This window comes from Syngnathus acus, chromosome 13, assembly GCF_901709675.1.
Source record: "Syngnathus acus chromosome 13, fSynAcu1.2, whole genome shotgun sequence".
NCBI lineage: Eukaryota > Metazoa > Chordata > Actinopteri > Syngnathiformes > Syngnathidae > Syngnathus > Syngnathus acus.
In genome coordinates this window covers 13,872,993-13,897,726 of record NC_051098.1, presented here as the reverse complement: position 1 = coordinate 13,897,726, position 24,734 = coordinate 13,872,993, and the positions used below count along the sequence as shown (strand labels likewise).

Sequence of the window (24,734 nt, the reverse complement as noted above, 5' to 3'; positions counted from 1 at the left end):
TAGAAACCAAGACAAGGACATGAATGGAATGGACTAAAGACATCTGGAAGCAAGCATCTGAAGACAGAAGATAGGAAGTTTTTTTTTTTTTCATTCCAGTGTTGGAGTCATTTTTCATAACCTGTGTTATTTCCATCACATCATGAACGGTGAGAAGAAGCTAAATTTAATGCACTGCATCACGCTAAGAGCCGAGTCTAATATTGACTTTTTGTTAACTTATTAAAATGTATCATGAATTTAACTTATTTGAGATATTTTGACAGGCCCCAGATAAATCTAGATATGAGTTGACACAGCAAGATGGCAAGTACAAATAACAAATGCAGGCCAGTGTGTCCCTCAGTGGGGGGTTCAGGACAGGCAGGGGGGCTGCTGATGGAGATCCCCTCAGGCTGTGCATTGACTAGATCAGGTTCTGGGGTGTAGACAGGAAATGAATGGGACAAGTCAGCGTATTGGTGAGACACCAAAGTGGGTCAGATTGTTCTGGTTCGCCTTTGAGAAGACCAGACCACATATGTGACAGAAGCAAGTTAAATGATGCTAAAAAAGTAAAGCTAACACATTGGGCCACTTGCCATTCACTAATTATTGTGTTTTCCACTTTTGGTCCATTTATGATTCATTTTAATACACTTCTAGTTCTGTTGTCATCATTGAATCTTTGGGCCCTCCTCACTCTGTGGTGGCCATTTTGATGGTGTGATGGAATTTCAGATGGCTTCCAATCAAATGCTTCACTGCCCTTACACAAAGACAACATGAATGGATACATCCAAACTCCTTTCACATTGTCTGACTTTGCTCAGATGTGACTTTCAATGTGATCAAATGTAAAGCTAACATGCTAAAATATGACTTTTACTATCATGCTAACGTGATGCTAACATGCTCAAACACGACTTTCATTGAGATGCTAGCATGCTAAAACAACTATCTCAAAGAACTGTGTCGTTGACCCAGAGTACATTTAATACAAAGAGAGCTTAAAAAAAAAAATTGTAGTCGGGTTGCTAAGAAAGTCAAAGGATCAAGCTGACAGCATATAATGGCGACATCAATTATACACACACAGTCATGCAGGCATTTGCGCGCACACAAATACACGCAAGTAACCGTAACCGCGTCCTAGCTCAATAATACATGGAGTATACACACCACAAAACAAAGAGAAAATAGATGTACATTAATTAGCTTCATTAATGTGAACTCAATTTATCATATCAGGTCATACCAGGTAAAAACGTGGGCGATGACAAAATCAGAATAAAAAATCCATTAATTAAATTTCCACACTGCTAAAACAAATGTCCAGCATAGATTCCCGAATGACTAAAATTTTGGTAATTATGTCTTAACATGTTTGCTGTTTTTTTTTTTCCCCTTCCCCAGAAGTAACACACTGCTGTTGATGTCCTGGAGCAAGAAGAACAAGAGCCAGAACTTGAACCAGAAAAGGAATCATGGTCATCCTGCAGCAGGTTAGAACACACACACTTATGTGTGTGTTTGTATATGTGTGAGTGATGCGTGTTTGTTACACTCATTAGGGAGCAGACAGTCATTAGGTTGCACTGTGACATCTTTGTATTTGCTTCTTCATTTGTGCATGAGTGTGTGTCTGTGTGTGTGTGTGTTGTGGAGAGATTCAGTGGATGCATTGATGGACTCATCAGTCTTTCTGACAGACTAATTTGCTAGGACAGCGGCCCCATTTGATTGGGGTGCGCTTTAGTAGGGCGAGCCAATAAAATCAGGCAACACACACACACACAAACACACACATCGTTAGATATCCTGCATTGTGGATATTTGACTTGTGTGGTCACATTGAGCAGGACAGCAAGTGTTTAGTTACTTTAAAATACTTGAAACTAAGGACGTTCCATTCTAATGTTGTAACTATGGCAACCACATCCAAGAGAAGGGGCTCCGATTGGCCCCTGGAGGGCTGGGACCCCAACATACGCCGTCTGAGCTACAAGTACTCGGCGGTCATCAAGGTAAACTTTTTGTGTAGCTTAGCATTAGCATTAGCACATGGCTATCTGTCACTCTGTGACCTGTGTCTGACACCTCTATCTATATGCAAATGAGTAAATGACCGTCTCAATTATACATGCTGCTGCTTCACTTGACACGCTTATGCAATTACGAGTTTCACCCGCAGGGGGAGCTAACACGCCGTCTTCAGGCGCCTGTCTAAACATTTTAAATTGCAAGAGAATGTACATTTCATTATGGTGAAATATGACTCTTATTTAATAATCAATATTTTATTTGCTGACATAACGTGTTTATAATTAGTTTTTGTGTCATATTTTTCTAATTTAGAAGTGGGAGAAAATTTTGATTTGTTTTTAGTGGATTTTTAGAGCCGGGTCATTTGTATGGAATAGTTGAAACAATTGAATGAGGTATGATATATCGTTTTGTATTATAATATGATTTAGAATGAATACAGTTATAATTAATTAACCATTTGATATTTTTACAAATATTTTTGTATTTTATTCAAATAGTAAACAATAAAATAATAATCCTCACTTATTGTGGTATTATTTAGTGAATGCAATTATAATCCCTTCAGCAATTTTGTGGTATTTTTTTTAATTCAAATGCAAATTATTTATTGAGTTAAATTGAATAAAATCATTATTAATAATAAAATAATAAATACACGAATCACCAAGTTCTTTTAGAGGAAAAACTAATGCAGCAGGACTTTTTCAGTATGTTTGCATTTGATACACTCTGATGAATTACTACTGGTAAGTGAACACCTGCTTGAATAATTTATTGAAAGAAATAGATGCGCTTGCGGTGCGAAAACTGTCCTAGGGACAGTTTAATTACGACTACGTGGATCATCAATATTACCTTCGGCGTAAAGTAAAGTGTTAAAGTGAAGAGTATTGATTATTTTGGAATGTTAAGTCAACATGATGGCACTATGCGTCGTCATGGCGATAAGAGGCCACGACCGGGAGACTCACTTTAATAATGAATGCAGAGCAACCGATCGCCAATGTAAACAAACACGGGTTGATCTTTGACAACGCACACGCAATAGAGTCATCGATTTAATAATATGGGAACTTTGCAAAGGTAGTTGAAGGTTAGAGCTGGCTTTCAAGTTATGATTAGTGTTGCGTTTAAATTCAAGTGACAATTAAATGCTAGTAAAGTTTAGATGTGGATTAAAATCACTTTGCAGTTAGGTTTCAAATTGAATTTGGAGCTCAGGTCAAAACTAGATTTAAATTTGAGATCAAGGCGGGATGTCAATTTAGATTGAGTTACATTGATTTGGTTTTCATTTGAAAACTGGTTTAAAATTGGGGTTGCTGTCCTAGTCACGAGTCCCAACTTCCAGTCAGGATGAGCTCTTAGTGTCTTCAAACCAGAAACCCAACACCTGCTTGACACACCTCAAAGGAGGAGGCGGCTTCTTGTTGCCGATGACAACCAAGCGGAGCGTGTGGGAGTCAGATTCAACACACACACAAGAAAATAGTGATGGATGAGAAAACCAGGATGAGCTTTTGCAGCAGGTGACCAAGCCAGGAGATAAAACCCACAGTCTTCACTTTCTGAATTTTTGACGGGAACAACTGGCCTGGATCGGAACAAGATTTTTTAATCGCTAAGTGTGTGTGTGTGTGTGAGAAACCATGTACAAACGTCGGGACTATGTGGATCTTTACGAGAAGGATCAAGCCAAATGGGCTCTGTTCCGAAATGTCAACACTGTGGTGAAACAAAGCACGCTTTTACCGGTATGATGTGAATAATCTGCATATTTACAGTATTTTTTTTTTTAATTATGTAATTGTCTTTTTCAGGGCGACTATGTGTGGTTGGACCTGAAGACTGGTCGGGAGTTTGAGGTTCCTATCGGCGCAGTGGTCAAACTCTGCGACTCGGGACAGATCCAAGTGGTGGATGATGAAGGAAATGTGAGTCTCGGTTCATCTCACCATCTCCTTAAAAATTCAATCCTCAATTTTTTTTTTACTGTTCCTCCAGGAGCACTGGATCTCCCCTCAGAATGCCACCAACATCAAGCCCATGCATCCCACCTCCATCCACGGCGTGGAGGACATGATCCGCCTGGGGGACCTGAACGAAGCTGGAATCTTGCGCAATCTGCTCATCAGATACAGCGACAAGCTCATCTACGTGAGTTCAACCAAGCTGATGGAGTTCTACCTCATCAAACATCTTCTCATTCTTCAGCATCTTTTCTATCTTTTGCCTTTCTTTCCATTCCTTATTCCTCAAAAGACAAACTGTGGTGGCAGGGTAAGTCTGCGACGCCATTGGCTGAGGCTTAACGTACTGCTTGCGGCATGTTTTAAATGTTAGATAAGCTACAGATGTATGGATACAAAAGTTGACAGATGAACACCACCGCCTGGTGGTAAACGAGACGTGCACGCGTGCATGTCGACCCTTTCCAACATGGCCGCCTCTTCTCTCGTGGCCGCTCGCCTTCCACCCGAGATCCCGGACGCATGTTACATCGCACGCAGCTCTCGTCATTGTCATATGAACTTTCCAATTTCCTTCTAGACCTACACGGGGTCCATCCTGGTGGCCATCAACCCATATCAGCTGCTCCCCATCTACACGGCGGACCAGATCCGCCTATACACCAACAAGAAGATCGGCGAGATGCCTCCTCACATTTTTGCCATCGCCGACAACTGTTACTTCAATATGCAGAGGAACAACCGTGACCAGTGTTGCATCATCAGGTATTCCAGGAGTCTCACTTGCTTTAGTCAGGTTCCGAAACATTGCTTCTGATTTGCGACCCGATAGTGGGGAGTCCGGAGCGGGAAAAACTGAAAGCACCAAGCTGATTCTACAGTTCCTGGCAGCCATTAGCGGTCAACACTCGTGGATTGAGCAGCAGGTCCTGGAAGCCAATCCCATTCTGGAGGGTAGGTTACCCTGAAGGGGAGGGGGGGAGGATCTTCTGAAACCAAATCCTTGCTTGTCCCGCAGCCTTCGGAAACGCAAAGACCATTCGCAACGACAACTCGTCACGCTTCGGTAAATACATCGACATCCACTTCAACAAGAGAGGAGCTATCGAGGGAGCCAAGATCGAACAATACCTGCTGGAGAAGTCACGGGTCTGCCGGCAGGTTCGACTCACGGCTGTCAATCAAACACCATCTTGATACCGTTGCTAAAACTGCTTGTGTGTGCAGGCTCAGGATGAAAGGAACTACCACATCTTCTACTGCATGCTGAAGGGCATGGCGGCGGACGAGAAGAAGAAGCTGGGCCTCAGCAAGGCCACCGACTACACCTACCTCACCATAGTCAGTCAACATCTCGATCGAAAACAATTGAAAGATGAAAAGCTAAATCGTGCTCCGTGCAGGGAAAGTGCACCGTATGCGACGGCCGCGACGACATGAAGGAATACTCCAACATACGCTCGGCAATGAAGGTAACACACTGACTTCCTGTTTGACACCTGACTTCCTGTTCAAATGTCACATTCGTTGCAGGTTCTGATGTTCACAGACAAAGAGAACTGGGAGATCTCCAAACTCTTGGCGTCCATCTTGCATATGGGCAACCTGCGCTATGAAGGTCTTTTGTCAATCATTTGAAGTCAGATGTTGACCTTTGAACTCATTTTTGTTTTCGTGCCGACAATTTACGCAACGGCAGCACGAACGTACGACAACCTGGACGCCTGCGAGGTTGTACGCAGCCCGAATCTCTCCACCGCGTCAACCTTGCTGGAGGTCAGCATGCTTTGTCACTTAACACTATTGCAATTTAAATGAATAAAAATACAAATAAAAAATTAAAATAACTAAATAAAAAAATAAAATGATAATTATGATGAAAATTCAAATGTGAATGTCAATGTCATAAGACGTGTGTGTGTGTGTGTGTGTGTGTGTGTGTGTGTGTGTGTGTGTGTGTGTGCGTGCAGGTGGACGGCAAGGACCTGATGAACTGCCTGACGAGCAGGACGCTGATCACCAGAGGAGAAACCGTTTCCACGCCGCTCAGCATGGAACAAGCGCTGGATGTGCGAGACGCCTTCGTCAAGGTGCAACACTGGAACAAATCAGAGATGCTTTCGGAATGTGATAGCTGACATTTTCGTGTGTGTGTGTGTGTGTAGGGTATTTACGGTCGTCTGTTCGTGTGGATCGTGGAGAAGATCAACGCCGCCATCTACAGGCCTTCGTCCTCACACAGCAAAGTCGTCAGACGCTCCATCGGACTGCTGGACATCTTTGGCTTTGAGAACTTCACCGTCAACAGGTACAAGACACACACACACACACACACATATACACAACATTAAGCATGTGTGTGTGTGTGTCGTCAGTTTCGAGCAGCTTTGCATCAACTTCGCCAACGAGAACCTGCAGCAGTTCTTCGTGCGTCACGTGTTCAAACTGGAGCAAGAGGAGTACAACCTGGAGAACATCAACTGGCAGCATATCGAGTTCACCGACAACCAGGACGCCCTCGACATGATCGCCATCAAGCCCATGAACATCATCTCACTCATCGACGAGGAGAGCCGATTCCCCAAGGTGCCATTAAACACGCTCAAATGATTCATTGAGAATCAATGATCAATAATTCTGTGTCTTTTAGGGTACAGACAGCACCATGTTGAACAAACTCAACTTCCAGCACAAAGTGAACACCAACTACATCCCACCCAAGAACAACCACGAGACTCAGTTTGGCATCCAGCACTTTGCCGGCGTGGTCTTCTACGAAACCAGAGGTAGCAACTCACGACAGGAATTGTCACTGGGTCCAATTCTTGCTTCTGTTGCGACCCAAAACGTTTGTGTGTTTTTTTTTAGGCTTCCTGGAGAAAAACCGAGACACGTTATACGGCGATATCATCCAGCTGGTTCACTCGTCCAAGAACAAGTTCATCAAGCAGATTTTCCAAGCCGATGTTGCCATGGTAACACATGCATTTCCTTGCGAGATGAACAAAAAATGGAAATTGAACTTTTACCTCTCTTGCATGTTTTCCAACATCTCCTTCTGTGTGTTGTTGGCATGATTTGTTGCTTTCCTGACAGTTTCTGTGTGGTTTTGCTCCTTGTCTACATCTTCCATCCAGTCCTCTCCCAAAGGTAAAAAGTCAAAAACATATGAGTCTTCCTTCTCTCTTTTGCATGCACACTTTTACATGATAATAATTTGTCTTAATAATAACTTGACAGGACTATATTCTTTATCCTCTGCAAAGAACTGATAATAGTGCTACACACAGGCCATACTATGTTCTACCCTTACTGGACCCAGCAATATTTTTTTTACATTTAGACAAAGAGGAAGAAGCACAGGAAGAACAAACGCCACCAGCTTTATGTGTGTGTGTGTTTTTAGGGGGCCGAAACCAGGAAGCGTTCTCCCACTCTCAGCAGTCAGTTCAAAAAATCTCTGGAGTTGCTGATGAGAACGTTGAGTGTGTGTCAGCCGTTTTTCGTCCGCTGCATCAAACCCAACGAGTACAAGAAGCCCATGGTGAGTCCCTGTGTGTGTGATTGTTTTGATAATATATAACAATGTCTGATACATTTTCTAGCTAGCTGTAACGTCTTCTAAGATGTAACTGTAACAGCAACTTCCTAGATGTGACAATGTAACAGACAATAATAGTTGTTACATGTAGCAGTAATTAAAGAAATTAAAAAAACTATATGCACTAATTTTTACATGTAGTAAATGTTTATGACGTAAACAAACTGTTAGCCACTGAATAGCTGTTATATGGAATAATTTGGTTTTACACACAAACTGTTTACGTGTGTAATACCTTAATTGTGTGTGTTCCAGCTGTTTGATCGGGATTTGTGCGTGCGCCAGTTGAGGTACTCAGGAATGATGGAGACCATCCGCATCCGCCGCGCAGGCTATCCCATCCGCTACACCTTCGTGGAGTTTGTAGACCGCTATCGTGTTCTCATGCCTGGAGTCAAGCCGGCCTACAAGCAGGTAGCGTCAAAGCACGTTATCATATAGACTACATCGATGCCGTCGAACACAAACGATGCAGAAACACATGTTGACTGACAATATAACAGTCATAGATTATTTGCCTTCTGCATAGATCAATCAATATTAGTGCCGTATTGATAAGTTGAGAGCTACTAAATGGCGCAATGGAGTGATATTATTCACATGTGCTTCTTCCAGGAGGATCTGAGAGGAACCTGCCAGAGGATCGCTGAGGTCGTGCTCGGCCGAGACGATGACTGGCAGATGGGAAAGACCAAGATCTTCCTCAAGGTGATATGCACTGTTGTTGCTTCTTTTGCATAAACGCAACTGATTGGGAATAACCCCGAAACAGGAAGTAGTCCGTGTTGGTGTTTCCCAGTCTTTGTGTGTTTGGGCTTTAGGTGAGCAAGGTAATATTTTCTGTTTTGATGTTTTATCAGCTGATCAGTATTGTGTCAGGGTTTCCGTTCTCTTTCGCATAGAGTGACACATTTGGTGAAGTTGACTTTCTGTGTTTCCATACAAGTCTCCGGACTGCTTTCAGGAAGCCTGACAGGAAGTAGAAAGAGCAGGAAGGAGCATCATGCTCTCTTTCCTGACAGGAAGCTGACAGACAAACCGCAATGCAAAGGGTGGAATAATAAGAAAGGACTCATTTTACAGATTTGCCTCGGGAATTGTTTGCAATTTTAAATCAGGGCCCATGTACTGAATGGTGTCCACGGAAACGGCTATTGAGTTGTTGGTTCCTCAGGACCATCACGACATGCTGCTGGAGATCGAGAGAGACAAGGCCATCACTGACAAGGTCATCCTGATCCAGAAGGTGGTGCGAGGTTTCAAGGACAGGTAGGGTCCTGCATCCATGATTTCCATCATTTCTGTGAATTCAGCGGCTCTTCTATCTATGTACCATCAGATCAAACTTCCTAAGGATGAGGAAGTCGACTATGCTGATCCAGAAGACTTGGCGAGGATATCATTGCAGAAAGAACTATGGAGCGGTGAGGCTCGTTGTGCGTCATCCGGTCCTGATGTCGTCCCTAAATCCTGGTTCTTGTCCTTTCAGATGCGGGCCGGCTTCTCTCGCCTCCAGGCTCTGGTGCGCTCTAGGAAGTTGTGTGCGTCGTACCACGTGGCTCGCCAGCGCATCAGCGGGTTCCAGGGTCGATGCCGAGGCTTCCTGGTCCGCCGGGCCTTCAGACATCGACTGTGGGCCGTCATCACCATCCAGGCGTACACCCGAGGGATGATTGCACGCAGACTCTACCGCAGGCTCAGAGGCGAGGTACAAGACATTTTTCTTCCAAGCTGTGGTCTGACCAAAATTGGAACTTACTTGGATTCTCTTCTGCCTTGCATCAGTACCGAAGACGCCTGGAGGCTGAGAAGATGCGTCTGGCTGAGGAGACCAAGCTGAGAAACCAAATGTCTGCCAAAAGAGCCAAGGCCGAAGCGGAACGCAAACATCAGGCACGTCTTCAGAATTTCAATTGGCCCAACTGCTGTCGCAATCTCCAGAAAAAGTAAGATTTCCCATTTGAAATCATCATCTCCTCTGCAGGAGCGTCTGGTCCAACTGGCCAAAGAGGATGCCGAGCGCGAGAAGAAGGAAAAGGAGGAAGCAAGAAGGAAGAAGGAGATGGTGGAACAGATGGAGCGAGCCCGTTTGGAGCCTGTCAACGACTCGGACATGGTGGACAAAATGTTCGGCTTCCTGGGGACCACCAGTTCCTTTCCTGGTCAGGAGGGACAAGCTCCTGCCGGATTTGAGGTCAGTTAAGTGCTTAGAAACCGGGACTTCACTGGACTGATCTCTCCACCTCAACCACAGGACTTGGAGCGAACCCACCGGGAGCTGGAGGAGGAGGACTTGGACGAGGCTCTTCCCCTGCCGGAGGACGACGACGAGGAGGATCTATCGGAGTACAAGTTTGCCAAGTTTGCCGCCACCTACTTCCAGGGAACCACCACGCATACGTACGCCCGCCGACCACTCAAGCAGCCGCTGCTTTTTCACGACGATGAAGGAGACCAGCTGGTGGGCCAACGATGTCACGTCCAATCAATTTATCAGTTCTTGAAATGATAATGACCATGTGTACCTCAACCTGGTTTTAGGCGGCTCTGGCCGTGTGGATCACGGTGCTGAGGTTCATGGGGGACCTGCCTGAGCCCAAATACCACACGGCCATCAGTGACGGGAGTGAGAAGATTCCGGTCATGACCAAGATCTACGAGACCCTCGGGAAGAAGACATACAAGAGGGAGCTACAGGCTCTTCAGGGAGAGGTAGAGGTGAGGCTGGAGAGATGAGCTTCTCATGAAATTCCAGGATTAAATTCTGAAATTTCAACCGAACTAAGCACACTAATTTCATCATCTCAGTTTAGTCCCAATTCTGTTTCGCCATCTCCAGACTCCTCAACCCGACAGTCATCGCAAGAACAGCATTCGACACAAGCTAGTGTCGCTTACCCTGAAGAAGAAATCCAAGATCACAGAAGAGGTAAGCGGCAAAGATCTTTGCCTTTTTCCCGGTGCCGAGTTTAAAAGCATGAACCACTTTCAGGTCACGAAGCGACTCAACGATGGTGAGCACGGTCTTCATGGCAACAGCATGCTGGAGGACCGTCCGACGTCAAACCTGGAGAAACTTCACTTCATCATCGGTAATGGCATCCTGAGGCCAGCGCTGAGGTAAACAACAGCACCTAAGATTGGATCTGGAATAGAATAGGACTTAGGATCCAAAGAACCTGGATCGATCTGGACTTACGTACCTTGGAAGACTGGGCTTAGTTATGTTGATGTTGTCTGTGCATTAGGGATGAGATCTACTGCCAGATCTGCAAACAGCTAAGTCAGAACCCATCCAAGAGCTCACACGCTCGAGGTTGGATCCTCATCAGTTTGTGCGTCGGCTGCTTCGCGCCATCCGACAAGTTCCTCAAGGTCAGGACAAAGACTTTCATCAAGTTACCAGAATAGTGCCAATGTGGTGTTGTGTCGCATTTATCTGCAGTACCTAAGGAACTTCATTAACAGCGGACCCCCAGGTTACGCTCCATACTGTGAAGAACGACTGAGAAGAACTTTCGTCAATGGAACCAGAACGCAACCTCCATCCTGGCTGGAGCTACAGGTACATACAAAAAACATTGGCTGGGTTGGAAATGTATTCATCCAAATTTTGTCATTAAATGTAAATCCAGGCAACCAAGTCCAAGAAACCCATCATGTTGCCGGTGACGTTCATGGACGGAACCACCAAAACGCTGCTGACAGACTCGGCGACCACGGCCAAGGAGCTCTGCAACACATTGTCCGACAAGATCAGCCTTCAAGATCGATTCGGCTTTTCACTCTACATTGCGCTCTTTGATAAGGTTGAGCAGCACGTTCAAAAGTTTCTTCCTGGAGGTTTTCACCATTCCGATGGTGTCGTGTAGGTGTCGTCTTTGGGCAGCGGGAACGACCACGTGATGGATGCCGTGTCGCAGTGCGAGCAGTACGCCAAGGAACAAGGAGCCCAGGAGAGGAACGCACCCTGGAGGCTGTTCTTCAGGAAGGAGATCTTCACACCGTGGCACTGCGCCTCCGACGACACGGTCGCCACCAACCTCATCTACCAGCAAACAGTCCGGGGCGTCAAATTTGGAGAGTACCGTTGCGACCGGGTGAGCGATTGTTCTGGAAACAAAAAAGCCTCTTCTTATCATCTCAACCCCAATCTTGAGTCAAGAATCCACTTCTGTTATCCCAGGAGGACCTAGCAGAACTTGCGGCCCAGCAGTACTACGTGGACTACGGCTCAGAGGTCCTGCTGGAACGCCTGCTGAGCCTCATCCCGTCCTACATCCCCGAAAGAGAGATCAGCACGTCCAAGACGGTGGAGAAGTGGGCTCACTTCATCATGGCGGCACACAAAAAGGTGCGCCTCATAAGTCGTTATTTCCGTTAGCAGAGGAACCAAATGCTCTTCTCTCTTTGTTCTTCAGGGCATCTACACACAGAAGAGGTTTGATGCCCAGAAGGTGAAAGAGGAAGTGGTGGACTTTGCACGCCACAAGTGGCCTCTGCTCTTCTCTCGGTTCTATGAAGCCTTCAAGTTTTCTGGTGAGAATCAAGCCTCAGTTTCACCATCAAGTATTGATCCCTGATGATTTGGTTTCTATGCTCAACAGGTCCAAGTCTACCCAAAAACGACCTCATCGTCGCTGTCAACTGGACGGGCGTTTACTTTGTTGATGAGCAGGAGCAGGTCTTGCTAGAACTGTCCTTCCCAGAAATCACTGCGGTGTCCAGCACCAGGTAAGGCATGCTGGGAATTGTAGTCCCTCCTGGGAATTGTTGAAGTTTGCTTGGAGACTGGAAACTAATGATCAACGTTTGTTGCTCTTTGAGGGGCGGGAAGTTGCAAAGTCAGAGCTTCACATTGGCGACCATCAAAGGAGAAGAGTATACCTTCACCTCCAACAATGCCGAGGACATCCGGGACCTGGTAGTGACCTTCCTGGAAGGCCTGAGGAACAGGTCCAAGTTCGTCGTGGCACTACAGGACAGTCCCAACCAGAGTATGATCTCACTGGACTTGGTGATGTGTTTGAGAAGCCCGCAAAGAGGTCACAAGCTATCTTCTGACTGTTTGGCAGATGGGGAACCATCTACGTTCTTGAGTTTCCAGAAAGGAGACCTGATCTTGCTAGACCAGGACACCGGTGAGCAGGTTCTTAATTCAGGCTGGGCGCATGGCGTCAATGAGAGGACCAATCAGAGAGGAGACTTTCCAGCCGACTCGGTCTACGTCCTGCCCACCATGACGCGTCCGCAGCAAGACATTGTGGTGAAATAAGACGACCTGGAATTGTTCCGAATCAGCCGGGAGACGACTTGTTATTGATTATGCTGATGTCATCTAACCAATCAGGCCCTGGTTACCATGACGCCAGATCAGAGGCAGCAGTCAGTAAGGGTTTCACAACTTGTCCTGCCTGACACTGAAGACTCCATCAAACCTTACACACTGGAGGAGTTCTCCCATGACTACTTTAGGTACCCGCACGCTGACAGACATGGATCCCCGATGGCTTGAAACCTGAATTTGAAACCCCAACACACTTGAGTGTCGTAATATAATCGATGTTCTTGCTGCAGGCCTCCCCCAAAACACACTCTGAGCAGGGTGATGGTCACCAAGAATCGAGGTAAGGACAAATTGTGGAGCTGCACCAGGGAGCCTCTCAAACAGCCACTACTAAAGAAGGTGGTCCACCACGAGGAGCTCGCTCAGGAGGCCTGCATGGCCTTCATTGATATCCTTTTCCATTACAAACCAGATTGTTCCAGTACCAATCAGAAGCAAAATGTTCCTTAGCACGTGTCCTACCTATGATGAAGTACATGGGCGACTACCCATCCAAACGCACTCGCTCAGTTAACGAGTTGACGGACCAGATCTTCGAAGGCACGTTGAAGGCCGAACCCCTGAAAGACGAGATTTTCTGCCAGATCATCAAGCAGCTAACGGACAACCATGTCAAGTGCGTGCTCATCTTTGCCGTCCATGAAGCTGACCTCCTCTAACGTCTCTAGCGTCTTGACGTCCGGAACTGTTTGTGCTGGCAGGTACAGCGAGGAGAAAGGCTGGGAGCTTCTGTGGCTGTGTACCGGCCTCTTTCCTCCAAGCAATGTTCTGCTGCCGCACATCCAGCGCTTCCTACAGTCAAAGAGACAACACCCGCTCTCAGCCGACTGCATGCACAGGCTGCATAAAGCTTTACGGTAAAGGCGATTAGAAATCGCTAAGTGCCAAGCTGGGCGACATCAGTTCCATCCCACTGATGGGCCAATGAAAAAAGAATGTGTCTTCAATGTGGACCAACAGAAACGGATCCAGGAAGTACCCACCTCATCTGGTGGAAGTGGAAGCCATCCAGCACAAGACTACGCAGATATTCCACAAGGTTTACTTCCCGGACGATACGGACGAGGTGGGACGTGCGCACAGGTCAAGAAAACAAGAAACATCATGTTGTCAAGATCATAAATGATCTGTGCAGGCTTTCGAGGTGGAGTCCAGCACCAAAGCCAAGGACTTTTGTCAGAACATCTCCACCAGACTGCTGCTCAAATCCCCAGAAGGCTTCAGCCTCTTTGTCAAAATCTCAGACAAGGTCCTTTTTTTACTTCTCCTCAAAACAGGATCAGATTAATTTTGTGTCTTTGTGAGATTAATTTAGCTCTCCCATTGTGTGTCAGGTGATAAGTGTTCCAGAGGGAGACTTCTTCTTTGACTTCGTCCGACATTTGACGGATTGGATCAAGAAATCGCGGCCGGTGAAAGACGGTATAAATCTTTCGGCAGATTTTTAAGACAGATCCCGAAGTGGCTCAACAAAATCCAATGTCTTATTTACCCTTTAGGAGCTGTTCCCTCTCTGACCTATCAAGTGTTCTTCATGAAGAAGTTATGGACCAGCACCGTCCCGGGGAAGGACTCATTCGCCGATTCCATCTTCCACTACTACCAGGTGAGTCCTGTTTGGCAGAAGATGAGCAAAGAAAGAGAATTTGTTTGATTTTGGGATGACACCTCTGAGCAGGAGCTGCCCAAATACCTGCGTGGCTACCACAAGTGTTCACGAGATGAAGTCTTCCAGCTGGCGGCGCTCATCTACCGCGTCAAGTTCGAGGACGACAAATCCCACTTTCCGACCATTCCCAAGATGCTGCGTGAGCTGGTCCCTCAGGATCTCATCCGCCAAATGTCCCCAGATGATTGGAAGAGGGTAAACCTGGAAATTACTTCATATTTTTAAGATGAAACAGCAAAGAGACTTTTTTGTTTTTAGCTTATGTTGGATTTTCATTTTGTGTGTGTGTGACAGTCTATAGTGGCCTTCTTCAACAAGCAAGCCGGTAAATCCAGAGAAGAAGCCAAGTTGATGTTTCTTAAAATCCTCTACAAATGGCCGACATTTGGCTCCGCCTTCTTTGAAGTCAAGGTAAAAACGGAAAGCCCCTGCTTGTGTCACCTCAACCCAATGCTGCTTCATGCTCAGATTCATCGTGACTTTTGTCTTCAGCAAACCACAGAGCCCAACTACCCGGAGATCCTCCTGATCGCCATCAACAAACATGGAGTCAGTCTCATTGATCCAAAGAACAAGGTTTGATCAATTTGACAGAAAATTAACAAGATTGCAAAATTACGGAAATTGGAAATTTTCAATGAGAATAAACCAAAATGGGTTGGATCTTAATCTGGAATTTAATGCCACCATGTGACTGATGTCATTGTTTTGTTCCGACAGGACGTTCTGATCACTCATTCCTTCACCAAGATCTCCAACTGGAGCAGCGGGAACACGTACTTCCACATCACCATCGGAAACCTCGTCAGGGGAAGCAAACTCCTCTGCGAGACTTCCCTGGTGGGTCACCAAGTATTTCATAGGAAAAAAAGTCAATTAAAAAAATAAATAAAAATAAATCAGGAACAATTCAGAACTAATAGACAGAAATTCTGCCTAGCAACAAGAGCAAATAATTCAGTGAATAAGACAAATTCTGACACAATTGGATAAACTCGAGACTCGGACTTACTAACATTTGTGATCGTCATTCCTCTCAGGGCTACAAGATGGATGACCTGCTGACATCATACATCAGCCAGATGTTGACCGCCATGAGCAAGCAGCGGTCTGAGCGCACTCACACCAAGTGAACGTCTTATTGGCAGGAGGCCGCCGAGCTCGCCCGCCTGCTGCGCCCCATTGGCCAGCACTGCAGCTGGGGCCGGACCTTCGGCCACCACTTGTGGTGGATGAGTCAACGACCTTCTGTCAGCTCAGAACCCTGGAAGCTCCCCGGGGAGAGTTCGGTCGAAAGTGAAAGTGACGACGACCCTGGCGAAGGTCCCAGCAACTACAAGCGTTACCGTGACGACGAGGATGAGTTGTCCAGTGAGGATGACTACCTCTAAGACACGCATTGTAAAGTATGCTAACTGGTCCATGCTAAGCTAACCTTAATTTTTTTGTTAAGCTTGGCTTTTGAACAAGAATTCTTCCTCGGAACAAAAAAAAAAAGTAACATGTTACTATGAAATACTATTTGTCATTTTCTATTTGACCAGACTTACAGGTACAAACTCTGCCGAGTAACAAGTAGCATTTTTTCTCAAGCATGTCATGTGACCAAGAAATTCTTTGACAATAGTATTGCAACAATAAGTATGGAAACTGGCTTCAACAGAAATTAAAATGAGCAACAAAAAAAAATGTCACAAGACCAGACAATACTTTTGTCTTAATAGACATGTTTGATTTAGCATGTTAGCATCGTAGCTCAAGCGGCTCAAAGATTTTGGTCTTAATTCACTTGAGGTGACCTCAATTTTATTTGCCTCAAACAAAACATTTCACTGTGCCAAACTTTTCATGTATTTTTGTTGCTGTTTTTTTCAGCGCAAAATCTTTTTTTTTTCCATGACAGCTGACTTGTTAACTGTTTTTATTTTGTGGAAATGACGAGAGGAAAAATAAAATCTCCGACTTGACCAACACATTCAGAGTCGCTAAAGTTCCACTCAAATGTTGAAATACATTACTGCTTTACAGTTGGTGTCATTTCCTCGAAGTCACTCCCACATTTTTGTTGGGTCAGGCATTTATTTCATAACAGCACCCCCAAAAAACTCATAAAATGACGTCGGCTTTACTAATTTGGCACAAAACGGAGCATTTCCGTTCCAAACATGGCCTACATTCACTTTGTAGATCAATATGAACTAATTAGCTACCTTGAGGCGCCTCCAGTTGTACATTCACTTTGTCAGTCCATCGAGCAGCGTCCATTAAATCCCACCAGTTCAAAGTTCTTGGTCTAATGCAACTGGTACCTGTACAAATTGAGGAGAAAATAAAAATAGTTTCGTCTTCTCCATCAGCTTTGAGTCCATCCCGTCCAGAAGACAAGAAGCAGCTGATGAATGTAGACGAAAGTTCATGCTAAGCGAAGTTGTCACTCCTCGACGATGGTGGGCAGATGAAAGTGCGCCGGCGTCGTGGGCTGGTCCTGTGCGGCATTGACACTGGAGATGGACCAGACGTCGCTCAGCTCTGGAAAAGTTCAAGAGAGGTCAGCAACATAGTCTGTGATAGCAATCATGGATGTCTATCTGGAGATGCCCGGCATAAATGAAGTGACGAAGGAGCATACAAGGTTTGGACATGCGGGGGGGGGGGCTCATGCGGGGTGCGATGGGTTGAAGACCAAGGGGAGGGAGATGAGGGATCCGCTAGGGGAGTCAGAGTGGAGAGGACTCCAGCGACTGCAGAAGGGCTCCAAGGAGTCTAACGTACAACACATACAGCAAACACATTTAGACACATGGACATAGCATGCAGGGATCTCTCTTTTTTTTTTTTTAATTCTGCTAATTGTAATTAAAAATAAATTCAGAACAGTCACGAAGACAGAATGGTGAACGTCGTCATACCCGTCCTGAATTTGCTGTATGGTCCATTTTCGTGCGCCTGACGACTGCCAGACAAGTAGGGCAGACCTCTCTCTCGCCACCTTTAGCACACACACACACACACACACACACACACACACATTTATTTGTGGTATTTTGTCTTCATAAAAATGATGCTAAATACATATTCATGGCACACATACACAAGAATCCATGTTCATGACTCAACATCACTCAGCCACAACATCTAAGTTGAATTTTCGAGTTATGTACGCACCAATGGAAAATGAAAATGGAGACGACCAGGACTGCAGAAATGACATCGGTCAGAATCCAAATCATGTTGTATTCCTCAGGAGTCTGGAAGGAGACAAATGTGAAGATTCTCACCGCAGACCAAATGTATGTTGGCCGATGTTGTGTGACGTGTTCACCATGAGAAAGAGGGGCTTGCGGATTTTGGCCAGGACGTGTATGGAGTTGGTGGTAACCGACTGCGCTCCGGTACACCAAGCCAGCGTGTAGAGCCACGGCTGGCTGATCACAAACAAGTTGGTGCTGATATTCGCTGAGCCGTACTTGCTGCGGATATGTCAAGAAAGGCACAGAGGTGTTAGCGGGCTCTCCAGCTAATGCGGTTTTGTCGTTGGCACGTACCTGATCTGTTGTTGTGACATCTTGCTGTAGTGCAGATTGAGAGTGGCGATGTGCTCGTTCATCAGCTCCTGAATGGAGAGGCGCTCTGCTGACGTTTGCACCAGATCGGGGGCAGCGGCGTGTACCAGATGCCGGTCCTTGGATGAAAGCCAAAGCACCTGCACAAACAGGAATACAGTGAAAAAAAAATGCCATGAAGGAAAATCATTTTTAATATCAGATAAAAAAATAGTCTTTAACTTGTTACCTATTTTTTTGTTTTGCTTTTTACTATTATCAATTAATTTTTATTTATTCATATTATTTCTATATTTCTATATTATTTTCTATTTATTATATGTCAATTAATTTATATTAATTATTACATTTATTTTCCTTTAGCAACAACGCTAACGCCATTTGCGACTGGATGCTAACCTGAGAAGAGTTGATATGGGCCAACACCACCTGCAGGGTGACGTTGGTGTACGACTTTTCATAAGGGTGTCCAGACGGCGGCGTGTGCAGGTCAAAAAGAACGCGTCGGCCGCTGCGCGACGCCACGTCCAGGAAGTCGGCCAACAAGGGAATTGATTGGTTCTTCGCCTGCTTGCGCTCTGCCTCGCTCAGGGAAGACGCGCTGCCAAATGGGTCCTTCTGTAACAAAGAGAAAATTAAAAATCTTTCAGAATCGGATTCTCGTGCTACAAATCAGATTTTATTGATTGATTTTTTTGTGTGCATGTTTTTCTTACAGATAAGAACCATTCGCCAGCGTTCAGCTGCTGAAGCTCAGCCCAGGTGAACAGGGAGGCTTCCAAGTGCGTTCTGTTGGGGAAAACATCGGCGACGTTGGTGGTTCTCCTCAGGGTCAAGTCGTGCATCAGGAAGGGAACGCCGTCATAGCTGCAGAGTGCAATCACAACAATAATAAACATTTACGATAAACACAATATTCTTGTTGATAAGGAATTACATTGACTTGTGCCGAGGAACTTTGATTAGACAAAAGTAGTGCTTTGACGCCATTTTGGTGCCGAGGAACTATAATAGCGTAAGATGAGGAGTGTCATCAAATTAGCATACAAATACATAAAGAATACAATTACAAGCTTAGCTTTTTCAAATTGTCTTTCCACTTGACTCGAGCTAACTCCAAAAACTCATTTGGGGCACTCGCCACTTTAAAGCAACACCGAGGCCCGCGCCGTGCTAATAATCCTGTTTTGTTTTCCGGCCGTGATGCGGTGCGCTAACCCGCCAGGAGTTGCTGGCGCGAGAGAGGGCTAAATGGATTAGCGTGGCGCTAATCAACTTAGCGACCTGGGCAACACGCTAGCATCAGGGCACGGCATATCCGCTCAATCGCCACCCGCGAGGCTTTGCCGTTAATTTTAGCAGCCAGAGAGAACATAAGCTGACCCCAATCCTGCATCGTTTGGCATGAAAGTGAAAAAGCGTAGTACCTAATGGTCACATCAGTCTCCAGTCCGTCTCCCCCAGCCTCCACCGCCTTCTCAAAGGACATGAGCGTGTTCTCTGGAGCCAGCTGACCCAAAAGAACCACAAGAATCACTCCTGACCCTTCGTACGCGGGAGTGCCTTGGCCGTGCCTTGGCCATGCCTCAGCCGTCTCACCATGGGCGCCCCTCTGTGTCCGATGAGCGTCGGGGCGGCTCCCAGCGTGGCCTCCTCTCTAATGCACGGCGAGTACATTCCCAACGGGACCAGGTAGAGAGAGAACAGACCGGACAGGTAGAGGCCAAGAACAGCAACCTGACGCACTGCAGGGGAAGATTTTTGTTTCAATTATAAAATGCAGATTTATAAAGATATCCACAGTGTGAAAACCACCAAGTATGTTAAAAACAAACACGAGAAATTTAGTGTCGTACCACGTTATGCCACAAGAGGAAGCCAGGCAGCATTTGAAGCTCTATAAAATTGATGCTTTCTTTTAAATATACAATGTCAAATTCCTTGTTGATTGGATGACATCTGATCTGATCATGTTAAAAAGCTATTTATAAGACCACAGACCAGTATGACAGCATACCTCTCTTGTTCATGCGGAAGAAATGTAAAGCGACGGGCCAGGAGATGGTCAACATGACAAAAACGGCAGCGACGTGGAGCACAGGTGCCGTGACCTGATGACGGATAACACAATGAGCCACTGATAAGTCTTTTTTTTTTTTTTAAATTCTTGTCAACCTGAAGCGAAAGCAGCAGCGTGGTCCATTCATTGCTCCACAGGTGGGACACGATGACCATGGCAAGCATGTAGAAAGCCAAAGTCACCATGATGCCAGTCTGACACAAGCAAGACACAAGAAAACACACAGATTGGTCACCAATTTATCAGTTAATACAAAACATACATGATGAAGAAAATAACTTTTTTTTTTTTTTTTTTTAAATAATCTACCTTGTGGCTCCAGTGAAGGTACAACCGTTGGCTCTCAGACAGAAGACACACGGCCAACACCTAAGAGATATTTATACATCTCACATTATTGTTATTTAGACAAATAAAACATAAATGAAAAAAATTCTTTAGTGTAAAAAAAAATGTTTTTTTGTACGATCCATTTGAAATATTTTTGTGAGCATATCATGCATACCAGCAGGAGCGCCATGTACGTGAAGAGTGCAGCAACCACCACAAGCAAAACCAGCGACCACGGGAACCAGAAGCCAAAAATGCCAAAGTTGAACCTATGATGGGAAGCCAAAATTAAATCTCTTTTTGGAGGACAAATATGGTTTGTGTGTCATGCTGAGAACTCACCAGTCAAAGTCATTGTAGTCATTTTGGGCTTCGATCCAAAAATATAGGAACACAAAGCTCACCAAGAAAGTGAGGATCAGGAGGCCGAAACTGCTGCACTCCACCTGGAATACAAAAAATAACAAACCTCAATTTAAATTGGAATTGTATTTAATTTACTGAAAAAAAATTCTAGTCAAATAATTTTGAAATCAACAAATTGATTTAATATGAAATAAACATTTTTTTTTTAATCGTGAAAATTAATATTGGGTGTGTCTATACCTTGCTGCAGCAGCATTCTCCCGGCTGGACTCGAGCTCTCTGGTATCGTCGCCATTGGCAACCGTACAAGCCGGCCAGGCAGGAGACAAAGGGCTGGTGTTCATACCTGAAAACAGACCCAACACGTTGGGGCGCGCTCACGAGTGGACCGAAGCGAGCTTGACGACGGGCTACCTTTGCAGCAACTGCCGCCGCACCACCTTGAGCTTCCCCAGCTTCGAAACGGTGGCGGGACACCCTCAGCCGTCGGCCAGCATCACACGACGACGACGATGCGCCACAGACTCCAAATGTCTCCACTTTGCAATCTTCACCTGAGAAAACAAGTTACCAGCGTCATCTTTTCTGACTTCCCCTTCAAAGTGGTGCATGGGTCCTTGAATGCATCCTGCAAGCTGATTCAAGTGGAGTCTTTGCACGTTGCTACGGCAACCGTGACATCACGTTTTTACTGCTGCTGCTGGGAAGGAGGGCGGAGACGACAGAGTAGCAGATGGATGAATAAAGATCGGCAGGAGTTGTAAAAAAAAAAAAAAAAAAAAGTAAAATGGTGATGAACATGCGATAAAACTCAATGAGGTCTGCAAAGAATTTCCTCTCAGGCGGATGAGAACAAAAAGTGCAAATTAGACATTTTCCTCAGTCATAAAATACAACCAATATGCATATAGGAGCTCAAAATTGAAAAACATTCGATTGTGTGGACGCTAGTAGGAGACAGGACGCATGATACAATGGTCCTCTGTGTTTGTGTGTGTGTGTTTGTTTGCATTGCTGTTAATTTCTGTAGCTACGCTGTGTGAGAGAAACATTAAGTGATTGTAATTAAAAATGAATACGTTAACAGACTTAAAGTGGGATTTTAGTAAGCTCCTTACAAAAACAACAAACGAACGGGTGGGTGATTTGTTGTAAGCGGTGAGCCTATGATGACAAATAAAAAGAGTAGAAGATATTAAAGAGTACAAAGAGATAGAGTAAAGAGTTAACAAGAGGAAATAAAAGACAAAAGTTCCAAGTGTGAAAAAAAATTCCAGTTGCGAACTTGGCAACTACTCGCTGCATGGGAATAAAGCAATTTAGGTGCTTTGGAATGTTTGGAGACAATGGATGGCTGGGAAATAAAATAAAATAAATATGTATAAACAAGATCAGAAACTGACTGACTGTTTTGCTGAGTAACATGAAATGAACTATGATCAGACCCACAAAAACATCTCAAAGCCAAGAACAAAAAAAGACAGGGAAGGTTGATATAATTTCTAGTTTGATATATTTTGATATAATATTTCTTTAAGTCTGATGGGCTCTTTGAAATGCCTGCTTTGAAATGCAGCAACTGACGCCAGTTTGACTCAGCAACATGAACATTGGTAGAAAGGTCTCACATGAGCTGTGCAGACGCAGAAAAGAAAAGTGTGACTAGGCGATGCCTGGAAAAAACAAAAATCTGCCACCAAAGACAGATTCACTAAACATCAAATTTAGTGTCATGAGTAGACCGACAAAAAAAAAAGACAAAAGAGACAGAAATAATTTTGATTCAAGCTGGCAATTCATTGCATATTTCTATTTAAACTTGATGCAATATTACGCGCAAATACATTTCAGAATGTGTTTTTATATTTACCTAAATAAATCAATTTCTTGCTGTTTCGTGAGCGCTAACAATGAGATGACGTAAAATCAGCAGCGATTCACGCAGTTAGCTAAACAGTAAAGTATATGAACAGTCGTCATTCTTGCGGCACAACCGTTTGTTTGCCCTGCACAACGTTAACCGGCGTGTTCGACGTTTAAATCTCAACAAATGACAATAACCGAGCACAATTCTAAATTTCAGCAGAAGAAATGTTCAGAAATCATGCTTACCGAAATGCACCACCGGCTGACGCTGCTGTGGTATTTCGATGAGCTCCAAGCGCGCCCCCGCCGCAGTGGCCGAGTGCCCGTGCGCGTCGAGAGAGGGCGCGCGGATACTGCCACCTTGAGATGATGGTGAAGAAAAACTTTTTTTTTTTAACTATTGAACACAATATACATAAACAATATGAGATTCGGGGTGCGTTCCACCTTAACAACAAATTGGGGGGGGGGGGGAAGGTGCTATATATCAAAATTAAATCAGGTTTGGAAACAATATCGTTTGAAATAATTCGAACCATTATCACTTACCTTCAGGAGGAGAATTTAGGAACCTCCGGTACGTGTTATTGCGGTGATGGAAAATACATATTTGACAATATGACGCATTTTCAAATAAGCAGGCGTATAATTGGTCATGACAAAGCTTTGCGTCGTTACGTCGGGCACAAGCTATACGTTCTGAGCGCGTAATGAAATCGCAAGCAGTATTTCCATGGTAACCTCAGTGCAGACACTCGTTTCCGATAGATCTATGAAGGCAACGTTTGCAGTTAGCTTCATCCCCACTCACATCGTATGCAAATGGCATAGAAAGTGCGGTGCGACCTAAACAATTCGCAAAAATGTCATCCAACCAGTTCCCGGCCTGGCTCACCGACGTGGCCACTTGGCGGCCATGTTGGGAGGGGCGACGTTCCCATTAAATGCAATAACTTAAGTGAGTCATTTCCTAATCAATTTTCATGAGGTTGACGTTTTACGTCAATGTCAAAACATGTTTCATGATACACAACATATTTGTGCATCCCCCCAGTTTTTTCTTAACGTGAAATTATGTTTTTCCAGTATGTAAATGAGTGAATATGTTTGCGTGTCTTCGTGCCTTGCGTGTGTTAAAGTGATTGTGTGCGTGTATGTGTGTTATTCATCTCTCTGCAGTGCTCTTCCTCTGCGGTGGTGGCTGTTATGTAACGTAATGGAAAAAAGGGGGGGGGGGGGTATAAGAAGGGTGCACTGCAACATAAAGAAGGCTCGATAGGTGCCTTGTATACGCACTTCAAATTCAAGCAGACAGAAACGCAGGGTAGCGTGAGAACAAAAAAAAACAAGTTAATTAAGAAGAAGAAAGAAAAAAAAAAAAAAAAAGGTCACACCCTGTAACATGAACTGCAAGCAGCCAAATTGAATAATTAGTGATAAGATTTTGGAGTGAATAATTTTCAAGGGAGAGACAATCACCAGAAGAGTTGACTTATTTCTAGGTTTAAAGTGAATATATACATAAAGGATGAAAGAGTCCCTTGTGTCATTTACAAGCAGAAATTTTGTCTTATCGTATGATGAATAAATTAGTATAGAAATGAGTTGATTATAAAAATATAATTCATTTCATCGCGTAATGGTCCAAGTACTTCAATTTTTATGGGTTGTATGTATACCTCGCAGCCATGTGGTATATTTTCAAGGTAGAAAGCCAAAGACTAAATTGACTCATTATGGTTTATTTCTTCATTTGTACACCAGCGTTCTTAGGGAGGAGTCGTCATCACTTTTCTATCGTACCGAGAATTAGAAAAACGAAATCTAAACAAAAACATGCACGTTGTTTCTCCGCATAACTGACGGCCACTGCTCACCGGCCGCATTTTCATTTTCCACATAATTTCACACTTG

At 44.7% G+C, this 24,734-nt stretch overlaps 2 protein-coding genes and 1 long non-coding RNA gene across 4 annotated transcripts; 1 reads left to right on the top strand and 2 right to left on the bottom strand.

The window, feature by feature from the left end:
* Positions 1-3,662: 3,662 nt before the first annotated feature.
* Positions 3,663-16,126, top strand: myo7aa (myosin VIIAa). The gene is made up of 50 exons (XM_037267866.1): positions 3,663-3,782; positions 3,849-3,962; positions 4,033-4,185; positions 4,579-4,763; positions 4,831-4,952; positions 5,017-5,159; positions 5,226-5,339; positions 5,402-5,470; positions 5,532-5,616; positions 5,698-5,774; positions 5,969-6,088; positions 6,164-6,306; positions 6,374-6,584; positions 6,649-6,784; positions 6,867-6,973; positions 7,095-7,148; positions 7,405-7,542; positions 7,855-8,013; positions 8,215-8,307; positions 8,774-8,868; positions 8,939-9,023; positions 9,089-9,307; positions 9,385-9,492; positions 9,584-9,793; positions 9,854-10,060; positions 10,141-10,317; positions 10,439-10,528; positions 10,592-10,719; positions 10,848-10,974; positions 11,045-11,164; positions 11,235-11,408; positions 11,472-11,699; positions 11,786-11,953; positions 12,021-12,138; positions 12,207-12,333; positions 12,427-12,596; positions 12,675-12,865; positions 12,950-13,074; positions 13,177-13,334; positions 13,409-13,562; positions 13,648-13,803; positions 13,907-14,012; positions 14,082-14,195; positions 14,281-14,368; positions 14,446-14,552; positions 14,625-14,810; positions 14,910-15,026; positions 15,108-15,191; positions 15,336-15,455; positions 15,656-16,126. The coding sequence occupies exons 1-50, from the start codon at positions 3,678-3,680 to the stop codon at positions 15,746-15,748; spliced, it is 6,678 nt and encodes a 2,225-aa protein (XP_037123761.1). The 5' UTR covers positions 3,663-3,677; the 3' UTR covers positions 15,749-16,126.
* Positions 16,127-16,510: 384 nt separating this feature from the next.
* Positions 16,511-21,028, bottom strand: gdpd4a (glycerophosphodiester phosphodiesterase domain containing 4a). Of its 2 annotated transcripts, XM_037267864.1 has the most exons (15): positions 20,931-21,028; positions 20,764-20,857; positions 20,568-20,627; positions 20,354-20,452; positions 20,196-20,289; positions 19,778-19,923; positions 19,606-19,688; positions 18,895-19,045; positions 18,578-18,793; positions 18,161-18,318; positions 17,938-18,085; positions 17,781-17,863; positions 17,525-17,604; positions 17,245-17,378; positions 16,511-17,144 (listed from the first exon to the last, which is right to left on the bottom strand). In XM_037267864.1, the coding sequence occupies exons 2-14, from the start codon at positions 20,776-20,778 to the stop codon at positions 17,272-17,274; spliced, it is 1,440 nt and encodes a 479-aa protein (XP_037123759.1). In that variant the 5' UTR covers positions 20,779-20,857; positions 20,931-21,028; the 3' UTR covers positions 16,511-17,144; positions 17,245-17,271. The 2 variants fall into 2 exon arrangements, with proteins under 2 accessions (XP_037123759.1, XP_037123760.1); XM_037267865.1 differs by lacking the exon at positions 17,245-17,378 and having other exon boundaries at positions 18,578-18,796.
* A 169-nt stretch (positions 21,029-21,197) lies between these two features.
* LOC119132515 lies at positions 21,198-23,615 on the bottom strand. Its single transcript, XR_005099891.1, has 4 exons — positions 23,370-23,615; positions 23,067-23,180; positions 21,369-21,508; positions 21,198-21,300 (listed from the first exon to the last, which is right to left on the bottom strand). It is a non-coding gene; the product is annotated as an uncharacterized LOC119132515 (long non-coding RNA).
* Positions 23,616-24,734: the final 1,119 nt, after the last annotated feature.

What these genes read in the sequence shown, in the direction of transcription:
- gdpd4a (XM_037267864.1), bottom strand. An exon ending in GACACAGAGGGGCGCCCATG is followed by an intron (nt 19,689 to 19,777) that starts GTGAGACGGCTG and finishes CTTTTGGGTCAG; the next exon opens with CTGGCTCCAGAGAACACGCT. An exon ending in ATACAGCAAATTCAGGACGG is followed by an intron (nt 17,379 to 17,524) that starts GTATGACGACGT and finishes GTTGTACGTTAG; the next exon opens with ACTCCTTGGAGCCCTTCTGC.
- myo7aa (XM_037267866.1), top strand. Translation starts at nt 3,678, where the DNA reads ATGTACAAACGTCGGGACTATGTGGATCTTTACGAGAAGGATCAAGCC. An exon ending in TCAAGCCGGCCTACAAGCAG is followed by an intron (nt 8,014 to 8,214) that starts GTAGCGTCAAAG and finishes TGCTTCTTCCAG; the next exon opens with GAGGATCTGAGAGGAACCTG. An exon ending in TTGTCAAAATCTCAGACAAG is followed by an intron (nt 14,196 to 14,280) that starts GTCCTTTTTTTA and finishes ATTGTGTGTCAG; the next exon opens with GTGATAAGTGTTCCAGAGGG.